This window comes from Nanorana parkeri, unplaced genomic scaffold, assembly GCF_000935625.1.
Source record: "Nanorana parkeri isolate BGI_ZX_2015 unplaced genomic scaffold, ASM93562v1 scaffold811, whole genome shotgun sequence".
Lineage (NCBI taxonomy): Eukaryota > Metazoa > Chordata > Amphibia > Anura > Dicroglossidae > Nanorana > Nanorana parkeri.
The window spans coordinates 584,230-604,185 of record NW_017307079.1 but is presented as its reverse complement, the minus strand read 5'-3'; the positions used below and the strand labels follow the sequence as shown (position 1 = coordinate 604,185).

Sequence of the window (19,956 nt, the reverse complement as noted above, 5' to 3'; positions counted from 1 at the left end):
TGAGTGCTTTTCACTCACCTCATAGTTCTAGCCGACCTGTGACAATGAGACTGTCACAGATCGGCTTAGTAGATCGGGAGGTGAGCAAACACCATACCAGCGTTCGCTCACCTCTCGATCCTGTCACGGCTCTCTGCCGTGAAAGGGGGGGGGCTGACTGGCGGAACAGTCGCAGTATACTGAGCCTAGGGTGACGGGAGGACGCTAGTTTGTGTCCTCCCGTCACCCTAAGGGGAACTATGGGGAAAAGCCTTAACCCCATAGTTCTCCTTTAACAAAAATGTCACTTATTTGTACATCACTCAGCTCTAGATCCTCAAATCATCTCTGAGTTGGTGCTGACACTGTCCTTCCTTCTGGAGGGTGGCCCATATTCCCTGTGTGTGTTGTAAAGTAACCACTACTCCAAGCTCCCTCCTGAGATGTACTACACTCAACTCTATCTCAATACAAATTAGTAGGGATGCACAGATACTTTGCGAGTACCAGTGCAGATACTCAGCATTTTAATGAGAAGTACCAGGGTTGCAGAGGTTGCAGCTGGGACCTGGCTCTGGCACTCCACCACTGTCCTGAAATCATTAGTCTGTATTGTTTTAGAAAAACTGTCACATGACAATAAACCAAAATGTATCAGTACTCGTACTTGTAAGTACTCGGCAAGTACTCACAAAACTGGTATCTGTGCATCCCTTTATTTATATTTATAAAAACAAAATCGTATATTAAAACAGAGATGTACAAATCCCAGGAGCTCCGTGTGCTCCTTACAAATGACAGCGGCCTCCTAATTTTTGAATTTTTCTCTAGTCTAGTCTTGAAGCTCAAAAAGTATCAGTTCATGTACTCGTACTTGTACCGCGTACTGTACTTGGTATCTGTGCAACCCTACAAATTAGTAAAGTAAATGTGTGATTGTAGTGCATCACGGGAGCGAGATTGGTGGGTTGGCTACTTTACAACACACACAGGTATCATAGGGAACAAAAGTAGCCACCCTCCAGCAGGAACGACAATGTCAGCACAAATTCAGAGATGATTTGAGGATCTACAGCTGAGTAATAGACAAATTAACGACATTTTTGTTAATAGTTAAGGTACTTGAATGTATTTTTAAGATTTAACTCCTCAGTTTAGTGTCACTTTAAAGTCGGGTGCGTCTAGGAACTGAACAGAACTTCTGAACATGGCTGAATGCATATGAATTTGCCCAAAGCCAGCTAAATCCATTTCAATGCAGGAACATTGATATGCAGGAAAAATACCTAGAAAGCATAAAAGTTGTTTATACTTTCCAGATACCTTCTCCTGCATTGAGAAAAGTAAGTGAGTGCCAGTGCGAATGAGGCCTACAAATGTATGTTTGCCATTGGGCAACCTGCAGCTGGTTCATTTGCAAAGGACTGTAGATCATGTCATGTCACAAAGCCTAAAGGTTTCTTTCTACTGGTGATATGTCTTTTTTCCATATATTACACAACTACAAAAGAGAAGGAATTGTGTGAATTCTCCTTTAACTTGGTTTCAGCTGTCCTGTGTGAAGAATTTTTGTGTAAACCCTGCAGGATGTTCTATCAGTGACAGGATCACCGGCAGTGATAGTAATGGCAGCCTAAAACAATAGAACAAGGTATAATATTGTGCTTCCAGGAAACATTGCTGAACAGATTATACTGTAAATCATACATACCTCTTTTTCACTTTGACAGGGGTCTTCCTCTACACATTTCAGATTTATGATATGGACCTCTTGGGGATAACTTATTGTTCCTTTGCTTGCGCAGCCAGATAAAACAGTGTAGCTTTCCAGCAAGGCTTGGACAGGGTGAGATTCTGTAACAGGTGACAGCCGACATGGAGCTTCGGGGATCGGACCTAACAGACATAAAGTGGAAACATTAAATACACTGTTCTTACTGTAAGTACCATCAGCACAGTCTAACACTTCTCCCTATCCATGATTTCATTGCAGCTCTGAAGAGTTCAGTAATAATTTGACTGTTAAAAACTCAATGAAAACAAGAAAATTAGTCAAGTAATGATCCAGCATCACTAAAACAACATAATTTATTTTCTGCACAAAGCTATTGTTACTTACCGTTCCTTAAAGAGACCCTGTCTTCTGTACAAAGCTATTGTTACTTGCCGTTCCTTAAATAGACCCTGCCATTGACTGTAAAAATCCAGTGTTCCAAAAGTCGCCTGCACAAAGGACTTGTAAACTTAGATACTACAGTCGATATGGCTCTTCATCAACGTTCAAGTAGACGGCAGAAAGTTAAAGCAGGGGTAAAGTCAGTAAACTAAAAAAAAAGCTGAAGGGTAGGTATTATTTGAAGAAAAGACATGCACAAGTCCCTTCTGACAAAAATATTCTTCCCCTCTTCCCCCTGGAATTTTTTTTTTTTGCGTGTAATGTACAGCGTATGCATTTTGCACTACACACACTCACAGGATCGCTACGATGCCGTGAATGGGCCGGGTGCCAGGGGCATGCACAGGAATTCCATCATAAGTGGCCAACCAATGGCCGTAGAGGATGCATGGGAATACAGAAGTAGTGGTGGTGGAGATGGCAGCATTGGGGACAGAGCTGGGGACTGAAAATCAACCTGACAGCACTAGAGAAGGGCACACTTTTAAGGTAAGTGTGCTCTTATGTGTAAGTATGTTGTGCTTACACATTAGGGGAAAAAAAAGGAACATTTGCACAGCATTTTACTTCCACTTTAATGGGTAAAATTCTCTATTTTACAAAGCAATGTTTCAAGCCATCAAACAGGCTCTGTATCAAATATGGAGTACTTGCTTTTCAATATCTCTGCCGTCTACCAGCACTTTGATATATAGACTGAAGTAGTTGATTTAGGCCCCATTCACACTTGCAAATAGGGCAGCACTGCAAATTCCGGTGGCAAGAATCAGTGGATTCTCACGGCTGGAATCAATGGTGTGTACAAATAGTTGCTTGTACAAGGCAAATGGCAGGCCAACGGCGGCCGCAGCTGTAATAGGACATCCACCGACAACCTTGCATAGGGACAGATGATTGTCCCTGTATGCACACAGACTAAAAGTGTGTTACTGACAGGATCACCAAGTGAAAAAATAAGAAGAAACATAGGAGCCAAGATAAAACACAGGAGAGTCCCACCTAACTGCTGTAATTTATAATATTTAAATGCAATATTTCATACTTAAAAATCAAAAACATTTTTTTAGGGTAAGTCCTGACTATATAACACATACTGAATAAAGATCCATATGCCTTAAAGATCACTGTGTATGTTTATCAGCAGCAGTTTATCATTGTCTGTATCTGAACCTAACAAGGTAAAGCTAAGGGGCCCGAGCACTGTGCTGCACAATAAATGCCAAGACATAATTCACAGAGTTACTGTACAAAGTGTGTTTACAGTTTTTAGAGAAATATATCTCTTGCTGAGAGCCATCACCATCTTTTTCTTAACTGCCCCCAAATTACAGGAAAAGACGTGGGCCGGGTTGATGTATGTGTATATTAAAATGTATAGGGGATACTCAAGTTTCACTACAGCTTTTTAGGTGATGAGGCATGAGACCTAGACAGAGAGAGCAAGGGAGACAGAGAGAGAGAGCAAGAGAGAGAGAGAGAGCGCGAGAGAGAGAGAGGAGAGAGAGAGAGAGAGAGAGATTGTGCAAAATTCCTGAAAACAACTAAAATTAGTCATTAGTGTGCCTTAGTTTTTTTTTTGTGCCCTGTAGCAACAAAGCAGACAGCACCTCACAGGGTCAATGGGCATACATTTCTTGAAACCTGTGAAGTGTATCTTCACCTCTATCTCTGCCTAACACATCATAAAACCAAATATAAACCTTCAAGGTAGTTAATATTTTATACTCTGAATCGTCTAAGTTTGTTAGTAGTGTACCCCAAGGCTACACTGTGGATCGCTTTTCAGAGGGTGGTGGAGCAGCGGATGCCCTGCATTCAGGAAGAAATGTTGCCACCCCCCGATTGCTATTTTTTTTTATCCCAATGGGGCTTTCTGTGTAGGTCTCATTCACTACAATGGTCACGTTTGGCAAGCGCCACCACCTGCCAAACACAACATGGTGTATATTTTTTGCTGCGACACAAAGCAGTCAGGCCATGTCAATGTACCAGCTGTGTTCGGCCACAGTGCTGACAGCGCAACACAGCCACCCCGGTTTTACTGCCCCCTTGCCATCCACGTGAACAAGGCATTACTTTTTAACGTGTTTATAAAAGTTACAGAGTTTGGGACTAAAAGTGCCAACCATTTATGCGTTTGCAGATAACGCCAAGCTATATAGTGAAAGTGGGCAGTGTAAGCCTCACTGAACTGTTTGCCTGGGCAATGAAGGTATATGGCAAATAAGATATCGGGTTGTTCACAAAAAGGTGAAGAGTTTGGAGAAGACAGGAGAAGTGAACAATCTAGGACAACATAGCTGGACTGGAAAGTGAACTGAATTGGAGAATTTTTCCAAATCAGCTATTTTGGCCTAGATTGGTCACTTACCCTGCCTCCTCCAAACCCTTCACCCTTTTGTGAACAGACCTGTTATGTTAATAAAGTAAACTTATGTACGCAGGGGGCTAAACACATCATATCATCATATATACTAGGGGGAGTGCAACTGGGAGTACAACTGGGAAAGTCCATAATCAATTATCTGGTTGTTTTGGTAGATTCTAGACTTAATAACAGCATACAATGCCAATTTGCAGCTTTGAGAGCTAGCAAGATATTACAGATGTCTAATTCCATCAGTCTAGTACAAGCTGTGTTTAACATAAGCAAGTCCCCCCTCCCCCAAACACTTTGGCTTTTTATGATATAAGAGGCTGAATAAAATAAACCTAGACATTACAGATAACCTCTCAATCTTTCTTCAATGATGAATCTAGACCAAATAAATATACATTCCCCAGCAAAGTATTTCTTTAGAATTGTGCCCATGCACTTATAATCATCATGTTTCCAAACAGCCAGCTCCAGCTCTCTCAGCTCTGCTTCTCTGAACCTCCTGCCTAGTACAAGATCGCAAGGGACAGCTCAGTCTCCATCAGTTCCCCATATTCTAGTTTGAAGAAGGAAGGAGCAGGTAGCTGGGGATTGGCTTGCCTTGCTTGCCACAAGAGTGGCTCTATAGGACCCTGCAATGGAAAGGAGCCACCCTAAAAACAGGATATCAGGGCCAGAGATCAGGGGACCAGCTGTTTGTGCAGCTGTTTTAAACATCAAGGAGCATAGTGATTTAATCAGCATTTGAAATAGCATAGAAACATTTCGACTTTAATATCACTTTAAGCTTTTATATGCTCTTTACAGTGTGCTTCTGTTATGTGTATATGCAAAGTTATTAAAGTTTAAACATTTACAAAGCTACGTGTCCAGCCTGCATATATAGTTAATAAATCAGCATGTATTTTATTGCTGGTATGAGTAAACATTTATTCTGATATGACTTGGAAATCCTGGAACCGGGAATGCATTTACAACTGGTTCTCAGTTACTTTCAGTATAAACACAAAACATACTGATGAATGACATGTGACCGAGACCTCTAATGCAGGGACACAATCAGTTATGTAGTAAGTAAATTACTCTTTTGTATACTTACATAAGAGATTTCCATAGAAGAAAAAAAGGAAATCAGTAATATATCTTTGCCTATTTTTATCTATTGATCCCAGAATCACTACAGCAGGCAAAGGAAATGCCCCATGGACCTTTTGGGCCTGTAACAATTACAAAAAAACAATTTATAGCACAAAGTTTCCTGTGGGTAAGGACACGGACATCCAATGTACAAAATGAAATTGTATCTGAACAGTAAAGCCACCCCTTATCTCAACATTCTAAGATACTAAATATCTACACCACCAATGCAAATTGGATTTTAGGAGATATATTTTGCTTTTTAAGCAGGTTACATCAAGGAGGGATGGGGGTTTATGGCAGTTTAAGAGGGTTTGCATCCACCTAATATTACTGTTTCCTTTGTTTGTAAGGAAAGAAGAATGTTCTTTAATCAGTCAAAGATTTTCCAGCTTAATAATAAAAATTTATTTTATAAGAGTGGATATCACAAAGGCAGCCATGGCAGTAAATAGATGTCGCATTTACCCCCCTCACACACACACACATTTGCATAGGAAATGATTGACCCAATTACTTCATGCAATCAACAATGGATGCGTCATAGGAAGACATTTAAACCAAGGAGCCAGTTTACACCTATGTACTGTGTTGCCTTTTAGAACATTTGTTATGTATGTTTTTTTGTGAATTTTTATGCTTTTTGACTCTCTTAGAAGGCTATGGCAAAGCATGAAAATGCACATATAGTGCACGTTGATACATTTCCAGCCCCTGGCGACAAGCTTCTCCCCAGGATACCTGCCATGTGTTCACACACTGCTCCAAGCAAGATGGCTGCTGCAGAATCTGTATGATACAGAAGCTCTCATCAGGGAGTTGTGCAGCCTTCCCCTTCTGTATGACCCTCCCTCCATCACTCTAAAGAAGTGAAAGAGCCTGGAAATGCTTTGCAGACCATTTTTTTCCGCAATAGGGAACATATTCATCCCAATCCAGAAGAGGAAACACAAGACATAGAAAGACAAAGAAATACAAGAAGACTCTTCCTAAATTCACAACAATGATGACACTGCAGAAAATCAGCCCTCATTGGCCAAACCAAACACATGATGCATGAAAATGTATATTAATTAGAGGTGCACCGAAATGGAAATTTTAAAAACGAAACGAAACCAAAATAAAAAAAACTGTCAGACCGATACCGAAAATGTTTTTTTTTCATTTTTTTTTTCACATTTTTCAAATATTTAATTTTTATTTATTTTTTATAAACTGTTTAATTTTTTATATTTATTTTTATTTATTAATTCATTTTTTAATATATATTTTTATTGTTTACTTTACTTTTAGGGGTTTCGGGGAAGTATTGGGGGTCTAAACAGACCCCTGATATTTCCCTTTTAAAATAGAAAAAGGGATTGAGGACACAAAGTCCTCAATCTCTTTTTCTGCAGCCTCAGTTATCAATGAACAGGAATCCTCTATGAGTGTTTCTGTTCATTGATAACATGAGTACATTGTTTGTTTACTATAACTACAACTATGAATGAACAGGAGGTGATGTAGCTCACTCCCATTCATTCATAATTGAGGATATAGTTAACATACCATGTCCTCAATTATCTACAAACACTCAGCGATTACTGATTGCTGAGTGTTTGTAGCCTGCTCTCCTCTCTGACAGCTGTCACAGGAGGCTGATCAAGCGGTGCAGGGAGAGCCCAGCCTTCTGTGACAGCACGGCCTGTCTCCGCCCACACAGCGCTCTGCTAGACTGTGATAGGCGGCTGAGCTGTGTGGGAGGAGAGACACCGGCCGCAGCGCTCGGTAGAGATGGGAAGTTCGGATCGGATTTATGATTCGAATCTTCAATTCACTTGCTGAGTCGGCTGACAAGCAAGTGAAACAAAGCTCAGGGGCTGTCTGAACCTTCATAAAAGATCCGAATCAGAGGACTGATTCAGAGAACGGTGTCAGACAGCTCCTGGGGAACATTGAATACTAACGCTATCAATACATTTAAGTGATGTTGTCGGAACTAAACAAATCCAAGTATCCAGGGGGTGTGAATATCATTAAAAAGGAGTTTTAAATGTATTTTTATGTTATTAAAAAAAAGACAGCTCTCTCATTTAGTTATATAGCTACTGAATGAGACAGATGTTTCAGAAGGGATGTCTGTACCTTTAACATATATATTTCCTTGAGAAGATAATTTGATCCAAAAGGGTTAAACCATCAATCTGAATGAGGATCTCCTCTAATCTAAACTCTGTGTCATTTCTCTCATCTCCCTGCTGACTGTCCTGGGCTGTCTGTCCCTTATCACTGCTGTAACCTGCTAATTGATTCATTGTATTGTTCTACTGGAGGTGACTCAGGATTCTTTTAACTCAGTAACTCCTCTGATGACTCACGATTCTTTAACTCATAGAATCGAATGAGTCTACTAACTAAGTAGACTCTTTCGATTCTTAGACTCCTATAATTCTAAAGGTGCCCATACACCTTACGATTATCGGACAAAACTTTTGGTCCGATGATCGATCCGTCGTACGATTTTCGTACGGCGGCCCCATCCGTTCAATCAGCAGTAGTTTACAAAAAACACCTGGACGAATTGCGGTAAATCGACCGCACTTATTTTTGTTTGCACATGTGCAGTGTTAATTGTACGACTTTTGATGGACGGAAACGCCACCAACCATGCGAAAATCGTACGATCGACCAAAGTTTTCAAACATGCTTGAACGTCAAAAGTCGTACGATTGTACAGAACTGTCGGTCGGGCACTACATTCACACTACATTCTCTGCTATACATTCCACACACTGAGTCACACACGTCACACTGAGCTGCTTCAAACGGATCAGCTCACTCAGATGAATCGAATCCTCCAGTTCACTAAAAAGGATCGATTTAAAAGAGCGATTCGTTCATGAACTGGACATCTCTAGCGCTCGGCCACCTGTGACACTTTCTCTCTTCCCCGGTGGGACACACACAGGGAGAAGAGAAAGCAGGGATGTGCCGATGTATCCGCCGAAACATGGCACTTTCGGCATTATGCCAAAAGTGCCATTTTCGGCCGATATGTTTCGGCGTTCGATATATTGGTGCATCCCTAATATTAATGCATAAAAAATGCACAACGCATAACGAAAGCATGTGTAAATACACTACAATACCTGGTGAAAATGCACAAAAAATAGACAAGTGCAGACATGGACAGAAGTGAACCTGACCTTAGTCCTGCAGATTGTCTAAAGAGCCATTGGCTAGGCAGGTTTTTTTTGGTCATTGCATTCATTAGTTTTGGCTCTCTGCTTCGTTTGCTCAGTTGTGATTAAAGGTTATTTAGGACAGAACCAGGCTTGTTTTGGACAAACATGTTTTGCTTTAAATATTATAGTACTACTGGAATTAAACAAATAAGCTGGTCTAAATGTGGAATTGGAGTTTATTTTGGGACTGGTACAGGTACGTTATCAATGCAGCAGATCACTGCTTCATGAAAAATAGACTTTACACATAGAAGGTTTTGCTTACTTTTTGATAAGCCTGAGTTTGCCATGATTGGTTATGTTACAGAGTTTAGATAACCAACAGCCCTACTATTATTTGTAGACAGAGGTTGCCTTCAGAACTAGATTTTAGCTGGCTATACACTGCTAGATATTTTTCATGCAGCTTTCAGGCTTTTACTTTTACTCAACTGATCCCCATTCCCCCTGCAGTTGGCACTCTCCTTTCTCCCCTACACTCCAGTTTGTGACCGGTCTCTTAGGATCCTCACATATAATGCAGAGCTATGGGTCCTGTATTGTACGTGATGATGTCAGCAGACCTCAAAACACCAGAGAAGAGGGTGAGGGCGCTGGTGTAGGAGCCTGGGGAGGTGGGATCAGGTAAGTAAAAGTCCTTTACACAGGTCCACTACATATTAACAAGCAGTGAACCCTTGGCAGTGCAGTGGCAGCTCCACTGCAAAATGAGTCCCCCCGAGATAGGCTTTAATAGTAGACCAGCTAATACCTGGGCTTAGCTCTTTCTTGCTGATTCTGATTTAACTTGAGTCGTCCCCCAAACCCCCCCCCCCCCCCGGAGATAGGCTTTAATTGCAGACCAGCTAATACCTTGGCTTAGCTCTTTCTTGCTCATTCTGATTTAACTGATGCACTAAAAGCTACTTTTATAGATTTAACTTACAGTGCCACCTGGAGGTGAAATATACAAATCAGCCCACTACCCCAATCTGTCCGCTTATCTCCTACTCTGTCCACCTTTAGGAGATTTCTGAAACTCATCTCTTTAGGGAAGCCTATCCCACCTTGACATAATAACTGTCCTTTTACTTCTTCCATTAACTCATCCCACACAATTATTACTTTTTGTACCACTTGCCCCTCCACTCGATTGTAAGCTTTCATGAGCTTTCAACCCTCCGGTATTGAAATTGTATTGTAACTGTACAGTTGCTATCTCCCTCCATTTTGTAAACCGCTGAGTATACTGCTGGCGCTATATAAACCCTGTATAATGAAGATAATATAATAATGTAGCATGGTACAAACAGTTCTAACAACTTTCTATAATTAGTCATTATTGTTTCTATGGGAAATAAGAAAAATGGGGATCCTCTTATATTATTTATGCTAAACGATAAATGAATAGATGTATTTAGAGTCATGTATAAGAAAAAAAACTTATGGGTAGCATATTCAACTCACATGTTAATTAAACTGTCAAATGCACAATTGAAAAGTATGTGCAAATCTGGCAAAAAAAATTGTAGCACTGTTTAGCTAGTTTTCTTATCTAGGCATCCCCGTCATACGGCACAGTCAGCATCTGACCTTACTTTTCACAGCTCCAGTTAAAGCAATGCAGTTTGGTTAAGGATCTTCCCAGACAATGGTAGAATAGTGAACAAGTAGAAACACATTGACTGGGTCAGCCCTGCCCTCTCTACTTCCATTAGCAAGCTCCCTGTGAACTGTCCTATGATGTGAAGCCTGACTGACTAACAGTGTTGCCACTCCTGGCCTAATCTGAATCTTGCCATTTGGGGAACTGCAGGTGGTTAATATAAAAAGACAGACTGAGGTACTTAAATTAGAAATGTCTGTCCAAAAAACAGAAAGGCACACACTCTAATATTTTGTTGGACCGTCTTTAGCTTTGATTTCGGCATGCATTCGCTGTGGCATCTTTTGATAAGCTTATCTGTGTCCAGAGTTGCATTCATTTTTCACCAAGATCTTGTAGTGATGCTGGACCACTGCATAAAGTGTTCGGCAGCAAATTCCAAAAATTATCAATAGTGTTAAGGTCTAAACTCTGTGGTGGCCAATCCATGTCTGAAATTGATGTCCCATGCTACCTAAACCACTCTTTCACAATGAACCCTGGCATTGTCATCCTGGAATATATATGCCCATGCCATCAGGATAGAAAAAATCCATTGATGGAAAAATATAGCATTGCTGAACCTAGACCTGACCAACTGAAGCAACCCCAGATCATAACCCGAAATCCAGGTGGTGACCATTGCTGAACCTAGACCTGACCAACTGAAGCAACCACAGATCATAACCCAAAATCCAGGTGGTGACCATTTTTTTTTTTGGCCAGGCAGTGTACATTGAGGGACTTTAAAATGTATACATACGTGGAATAAAGGAGGATATTTTATTTTATCCTGCCTATATATCTGCTTCAATGCCTCCAACATAGAGCAAAACTTTTTTTCCACAGAAAGTTTATACAATGTAACTGAAAAAAGATCTCTTTCTGTTTCTGGCTGGCTTGCTAGGTTTTCATCTTTGCCGTGCCAAAATATGCCAAGCTGTGGCCCACATGAAATCATTTGTACTGCCTCAAAGTTTGTTTTTTTTGCTCTTTGAATAAACATATGGCAAATCAAGAGAAGTAAATATACAGTTATTGAATGACCAGGCTGTAGGTCAAATTAGTAATAATATATGGAACGCTTGCTGTTCTAAAAGGAAAAAAAAAAAAGCATACGCCAGATGGAACAGAATCCAGGTCCACAATTTCTATTGCTTAATGTGTTAGGTGACATGTTGTTTGACTTTGTTCCATCAACTGTTTTATGATGAAACATCCTGAAGCAGACAGGGTGGAACAAAACTAAATTTTTTTCTGAGTGTATTATTTTCATTTATCTAGCAAAATGCTGTTATGCACAACATGAACTGCTCCATGTGGAAACAAGGGTGTGGTGAATGCACTCAAGGAGAGAGATGTACAGATATCTCCAAGTTCAACAAAGTCTTGGAAGCATACAATCTATTGTTTCTATAAAGAGAAACAAGGGAGAAGAGTGAAGTTTGTGCCCCAATAGGGGAGTCATTTTTCTCCATGTTAACTGCATGATTTGCTACACACTCATACAACAATAATAGCTTAGAGTACTTTAAGATACGTTCTAACTGATTGGATTAATACAAAGACAGGACATGTTCCTTAAAGTCCATCTAAAGCCCCCAGTTTATTTTCTCTCAGAGTGATCAACATGGTTTTTCACTGCACGCTGGCCCGTTAAATTTATAATAGAGATAGTTGTACAAGCAGCTCTTCTATTTATTGTTCCTGTAAAGCTGGCCATACATTGTTTGAATTTCAGCTAAGTCTGCAAGACTCAGACAAAATTCAACCAGTGGGTGGACCAGTGAGCACCCATTCATTAGAAAATAAGTAGATTTTTTTTACTTCTAACCTAAGATCCTGGACCATCTAAACAAAAAATAGTGATTAATATAGTGATATCAATTGAAGGATACCTGCACTTTAACACATTTAGCCTTTTGGCCCCTTAAGATGACCTTACTGATCCCTCCCTTCCATAGCACAGATATATACTTACAGCGTTCCAACGGGCTCGGCCTCTGTCTGTTTACATCATGAGGTTCACGTCCCCTTCCCCTGGCTGTCCCTGCACAGTATATTCCCCTTTGAGTTCTATGGGGCCGTCTACAGGCCAGGAGACAGAGGTAGACAAGCTCCATAGAAGTCAATGGAGATGTAACGTACAGGCCTGCCAGGAAAAGGAGATGTCTTCTGCAGGGTGTAAATAAGCCATTGAGGCCAAGCACGTCGGTGCTTGGTAAGTGTTTATCTGTGCATGGGAAGGGAAGGATCATTGAGGCCATCTTAAGGGGCCAAAAGGATAAATTGACTTTGTGTTAAAGTGCACTTTAATTAAAAGAGAACTATGGCCAAACTTTTTTGGCCGTAGTTCTCTTTAGGTTCACAGGAGGACATTTACTAATGAGCTGTGCTGCAGCCGGGAAAGATCCCGACAATATTATCAGGATCCACCCCACTGCCTGAATAACAGCTGGCTCTGCCTCTAGAGGTAGAGATAGCTGCCTCTATCCCTGTGGGAAGCATTGACCGACAGCCACCACTCTCTGCAGGTAGAAATGTGAGCTGAGTGATGTGCATTTCCCTCATCCCATAGTTTTCATTTAATATTCATAAATTAATATGCACTGTTCCTTGTTTGAATGGTCCAGGAGCTTATTTTAGAACTAAAAAAAAAAATCTACTTTTACAGGCTATGTGCAGCTCAGTGATGACATCACAACTACTGTTAGTAATCACCCAGTTATATCAGGGTTTGCAAACGCATTTGGTACACACAAAGTGGATTTATATCCTACATGGCTATTGAGGAATACAGTTAAATAAAAGTTTTTGTGCTTGAATTGCCAGCTATACTATCTTTATACATCTGATAAGATCAGCTGTGATATTTGTTTTAAACAAAAGATAATATATAAGTGTATAAAAACATTAATTTGGTAAAGTTTAATTTTTATCTAACCAAACCTTTCTAAACCATTCATACATGGTTGCACATGCACATTATAAGCCCTGGTTCACACCTAGGCGTTTTATGCAGTTCGAAAAGTGCTTTTAACTGCCCAACACAAGAAATCTCATGATTTTTAATGGCCCTGGTTCACACCTGAGCAGAAAAACGCAGAGCAGGAAAACGCCAGATGCCTGAAAAGATACAGGAACTTCTTTGGGCAGTTAAAAGCACTTTTCCTCCCCATAGACTTAATTGGAAATGCCCAAAAACATGCAACAGAAGCATTTTGCACATTTTCGTGAGCGTTTTTTCGCATTTATACGCGTGATCTTCCATTGCCCACAAATGGTTTATGAGCTGCCAATCCATGTACGCGCGTTAAAATGCGCACACAAACACGCATAACCACATGCTGCTAACGCAGAAAAACAGTGCCGCCTAGGTGTGAACCAGGGCTCAACCTCAAATGGATGACAATATTCTTCTGGTTTTTCAGGCCATTTAAGTTGGATTACCATGTCTGAATACACTGGTAAATGGTTTAGTTCTATGTGCAGTTAAAATGAAACAAATAACAAGTGTCCCATATCCATGTCCAGTGTCAAGCTTTTAGTGCTAGGTCTCACAAACATTCTTATTTTTGTCACCTGGATTGCAACAACTCCAAAAAGGACAAGTGACCAAACACACAGTTGAGTAAGTGGCAATTTGTGTAAGTGTGGATGCCTTTTACATTGAAGGATACTTGACAGATACTTGAACTGAGAGAGAGAGTGACTTTGACATATCTATCACTCAGTTATGAAGTCTGATTAACATCATCAGCACCGCAAATTCCAGACAAAAAATTAGGAACAAAGAAAATAAGGCTTCACTTGAGTTGTGGACATAGAAGCACAACTAAAAATTGTTTATTACCATGCAAAGTATCTTGTTACAGAATAAGATGTATTTTCTGCCCCTAAAGAAAGCTCTAGTTTCCAGCAAATACTCCTGTGCCAAGCTTTTAGCCTTTTGTTTGCTTTGCAGTTAAAGGAATTGAATTACAAGCCAAGGCAATGAGTTTTTAATAATGCTAGCTTGCTTATTATGCACTTTTTCAGCAGTGAATGGTTTCTTAGACCTATAATGTTGTAGCATACTTGAAGTGTTTTTTCTTTATTTATTTTGGATATAATTATTTTAATTTGGACGATTTTCCCGAAGTGGCAATCTTCACGGTAGTAGTTTAAAGCAGATGTCCTTGCAAACATCAAAGTATTGATATCCCAGTTTTATGCCCCACCATACTGTAGCCTCATGTGTCCACCATACTCTCAATCTGCTGATTGGTAGGCCATTGTGTTCCAGGGTTCAAGCACTGGCTTGTCCCTGAGGTCAATGCTTCCAAGCCCACTTACACAGTGTGAGAAGATTACGGGTCCACCTAAAAGTCATATGAGAAGCCCAACAAGTTTACCAACACGACATTACATAAAACACATATTGGATATAAATTAAGTGTACTTACTGACAACAGTTTGAGCCACTGACCTGGACTTCTGACTTTGCTCAACCTTTCTTGATCTAATAATAAGTTTGTTCTAAAGTGGAACTAAACCCACGGATTAAACTGTTTCCCAAAACAGTTCCATTCAAGGCAAGCCTCCAGTGATAACTGTCAAAGTTATTAGTGTGCTGCTTATGTTAGCTCTCAACTAATCTTCCAAGCCCTCCTAAACTACCTAAACCTACTATCCAGGTGGGCTGTGGTATACACTCTCCCATTTTCCAAGCATAACTATTGGCCTTTAATTGTGAGGGGTTGTCTCTCTGATCAATAATGAGGTGAGAGGGTGAGCTAGAACCAACCACCACAGTAGTTTGATCAGTATTTGCAAAGAACCCATGGTTTTGGCTATGCTACTGACAGTGACTTAAAAATGCATCACATACAGAACACCTAGATTCAATAAACTAATTATAGTGTCTTCAGTCTTTTAGTTCTGTAACTGACTTCAAGCTGTATAGGGACTACAAATTTCAGCACATTATACAGCAATGCAGAATAATACCATCAGCTATAGAGGACTATAAATCCCAGCAATACATTATACAGCAATGCAGAATAATAGTATATTAAATTGCTACATGCTCTTTGCTGCTCTGCTCTGGGATGTCAGTCTGATGTCTTGGTCAGAGGGTATCAGGAGGGGTGTGGAAGGTCTCAGAAGGGGTGGGGAGGGTCTTGGCATGGGGATGTGTGGGTGGCCGAAGAGCTGTGAGCTGGCACCATGTGGTTCCCCAGAAGGCTTCTGTGTGTTCCCAAGCAAATGTATGACCTAACACAGCCAAATCAATTTGAAAAATGAAAGCACCGGTATCGGTTTGTAGTTTAGGGCACTTTCCCCAACACTGGTATCAGTGCGTCCCTGGTTTGAAGGACTTCAAAAATCATGTGTAATAACACTAACTAGGACTCTGTCACCCAGCATGCGTGCCCAGTCTTGCTCCGCTCCCCTTTTGCTGTTTCTGTGAAGAGTTTATAACACAGAGTGCAGAGGTCAGTGGTGTAATGCACAGTGCAGAGGTCAGTGGTGTAATGCACAGTGCAGAAGTCAGCGGTGTAATGTACAGGTCAGAAGTCAGTGGCATAAGACACAGTGCAGAAGTCAGCGCTGTAGCACAGAGTACAGAGGTCAGTGGGGTAACACAGGGTACAGAAGTCAGCAGTGTCATGCAGAGTGCAGAGGTCAGCGGTGTAACGCACAGTATGGAAGTCAGTGGTGTGATGCAAAGTGCAGAGGTCAGTGGCATAACACACAGTGCAGAAGTCAGTGCTGTAACATAGAGTACAGAGGTGAGTGATGTAACGCACAGTACAGAGGTCAGCAGTGCGATGCATAGTACAGAAGTCAGCGGTGTAATGCAGAGTGCAGAAGTCAGAAGAGTGACGCACAGTACAGAGGTCAGCTGCGTGACGTAGCGTACAAAGGAAAGTATTAACCCACAGTGCAGAGGTGAGTGGTGTGACGCACAGTACAGAGGTCAGCAGTCTAACGCACAGTGCAGAGGTCAGTGGTGTACGCACAGTGCAAAGGTCAGTAATAACGCACAGTGCAGAGGTCAGCAGAGTGACGCACAGTACAGGAGTCTGCAGTGTAATGTAGAGGTCAGTATGTAATGCAGTGCAGCGGTGTAATGTAGAGGTCAATATGTAATGTAGAGGTAGGCAGTCTAATGTAGAGGTCAGTATGTAACGCAGTGCAAAGGTCAACGGTGTAATGTGGAGGTCAGAATGAAACGCAGTGCAGAGGTCAGTATGTAACGCTGTGCAGCGGTCAGTATGTTACGCAGTGCAGCAGCTAGCATGTAACACAGTGCAGAGGTCAGCATGTAACACAGTGCAGAGGTCAGCATGTAACGCAGTGCAGCGGCCAGCACGTAATGCAGTTCAGCAGTCAGTATGTAATGCAGCGCAGCAGTCAGCATGTAACACAGTGCAGCTGTCAGTATATAACGCAGTGCAGAAGTCAGCGGCAAGCATGTAAGGCAGAGCAGCGGTCAGTATGTAACGCAGTGCAGCTGTCAGTATGTAACGCAGTGCAGAGGTCAGCATGCAACGCAGTGCAGCTGTCAGTATGTAACGCAGTGCAGAGGTCAGCATGTAATGCAGTGCAGTGGTCAGCATGTAATGCAGTGCAGCGGTCAACATGTAACGCAGTGCAGAGGTCAACATGTAACGCAGTGCAGCCGTCAACATGCAACGCAGTGCAGCGGTCAGCATGTAACGCAGTGCAGTGGTCAGCATGTAACGCAGTGCAGCAGTCAGTATGTAAAGCAGTGCAGCGGTCAGCATGTAACACAGTGCAGTCGTCAGTATGTAACACAGTGCAGAAGTCAGTATGTAATGCAGTGCAGCTGTCAGTATGTAATGCAGTGCTGCTGTCAGTATGTAACGCAGTGCAGAAGTCAGCGGTCAACATGTAATGCAGTGCAGCGGTCAGCATGCAATGCATTGCAGCGGTCAGCATGTAACGCAGTGCAGTGGTCAGTATGTAACGCAGTGCAGTGGTCAGCATGTAACGCAGTGCAGAGGTCAGCATGTAATGCAGTGCAGCTGTCAGTATGTAACGCAGTGCAGAGGTCAGCATGTAATACAGTGCAGCTGTCATCATGTAACGCAGTGCAGAGGTCAGCATGCAATGCAGTGCAGCTGTCAGTATGTAATGCAGTGCAGAGGCCAGCGGTCAGTTTGGAACGCAGTGCAGCGGTCAGTATGTAATGCAGTGCAGCGACCAGCATGTAATGCAGTGCAGCCGTCAGCATGTAACGAAGTGCAGCCATTACTATGTTACGCAGTGCATCGGTCAGCATGTAACACAGTGCAGCCGTCAGTATGTAACGCAGTGCAGCGGTCAGCATGTAACACATTGCAGTAGTCAGCATGTAACGCGATAAGCATGTAATGCAGTGCAGCGGTCAGCATGTAACGCAGTGAAACTGTCAGTAAAGTCGTGCATCAGTCAGCATGTAATGCAGTGCAGCGGTCAGTAACGAAGTGCAGCGGTCAGTAACGAAGTGCAGCAGTCAGGGACTTGCAGTGGTTCTTCTCTCCTGTTTCAGGTGCTGTGCCATCTTCTTTTCCTCTCCTGGTGGGGGGTGGGGGGAGCAGTGAGGTCGCCTGCACGTTTTCAGGTGATTCCAGCCACTTCCTGCTGCCCTCCCTTTAGGACCCAGCAGACAGGCAGTAGGAGTGCAGCCTCCCTCCAGCCAATGGCAGAAGAAGTGGGCGAAGGGAGCTGCCGTTGAGCCCGAACACTACACGGGCTAATCAAAGGCAGCCGAAGAGCTTCTTCTCCTCTTCGGCTGCTGCAGGAGCAGAGCGGCCGATAGAGGAAAAAAAGCGATTGCAGCTGCGCCAGCGGGGGCCGTTTTTACAGGCACCAGAGAGGCCCGGGGGGCAATTGCCACCCTGCCCAGTCCGCCCCTGGTATAAACATTACCACTAACACTGCCTGACTAAACAGCATGGAGAAGCCCAAACCACCTTGCCCCTAAGAGCTGCTCATACAGCTTTCTCATTCTGTCAGAGTTAATTTCAGTGTAGTTAAAAGACATGGCACAAAAAGAAATCTAATTTTATCTTTTATTTCCAATAACATCCTCCTACAGCTGATAAAATAGTTCAAAATAAAAGGTTATCTGCACCATGTTACATATCTGACTAATAACCTGGCATAGTGATTGTAAAATATACCCTCCCTCTTCAGTTATATGAAAGAAAAAAAAATTATATAGCCTACGATCATATAGATGTTAAATCGGCAAAAGGAAAAACACAGGCGTATGAAAAAGTTATGTGCATAAAAAGGGCAAACCACATCAAAGGAGTCTTCAGACCTGTAACATCTCAGTTTACCACATACCTCATTTACTACTAGAACAATCATTTGCAGATTAGCACATTACAAATCTCCACACTAATATGCAGATAGTGATCAGGAAACATTTTACACAAAACTCCCTAATCCAAACCCTGGTTTACAGCCAAATTGAATGATTTATATTCACACTGCATTCCCTGTAAAATTAGCAAGTAAAGTGCACATACACATGATGATTACCTGAAAATATGGATAAGAATATGGACTTTCTTATTTGAAAGCTATCCATTTAAATATTGTTTAGGTGAAAAAGAAAATGCAATTGAGGTACAAATTAACATATTTTCAGCTCCCTGACAACCACCCCCAATGCCCCCCCCCCGAAATGATACGGGCAGCTGACAAGTCCAATATTTGAAGGATTTGTCAATAAGCAAAAATGTTGGGCAACTTGTTCTGCCTAAGAATGGCTAGCACAAATTGGACCCAACCCAAAACTGAACACCCCATCTTAAGCAATGTGTTAACAAGACCAGACCAGGCCTTGCCATAGGGGATATTACTAATCCCATACCTAGCCTTGGGGACATTTGCATTTCATCACAGTGTAAATTAGTCCTTAAAAGTAGAGCTAGGGGATAATTAAAATGTTTACAATTCTTTTACAATTAGTGGGCTGTTAAAATCACTAACATAATCAATTAGCACCTTTACCTTCTATTTTGGACTTAGAAATAAAGGTAATATGCAAACTCAGTCCTCAAGACTCACTGATTGCATATTTGTATAAAGCCCCTGCAGTACATCACTAAAGGACAATACAAATTATTGTAAGATCAATAAAGGTTTCCATTTTATGATGGTGGCTGAGCTTTATTTGTCTGTTCATACCTTTTAGCTATGACAACTTCAGCAGCAGCCACCAAGATTTACTTTTGTGAATTGGTAGCTAGAGATATGAGGACACCACTAATAATATTTTCTAACAGAAAATGTTATATTTTCTTTTTGGAATCACCATTGAGGTTGTATTATGTGGGCATGTTAAACAAAATAGTGATCAGTACAGTTCTTAAAGGAAGTCTATATAATTGCTCCTACCTCTTTACAATTGCCTTCCTTCTAACATTTGCAA

The 19,956-nt window shown here is 41.6% G+C and overlaps 1 protein-coding gene across 1 annotated transcript in view; it reads right to left on the bottom strand.

Moving 5' to 3' along the window:
* Positions 1-19,956, bottom strand: part of TGFBR3 (transforming growth factor beta receptor 3) — a 186,226-nt gene that overhangs the window by 117,680 nt on the left and 48,590 nt on the right. Inside the window, exon 3 of the mRNA XM_018565083.1 lies at positions 1,691-1,875. Coding sequence (XP_018420585.1) covers positions 1,691-1,875 — 185 coding nt within the window. The remainder of the gene's footprint in view (positions 1-1,690; positions 1,876-19,956) is intronic.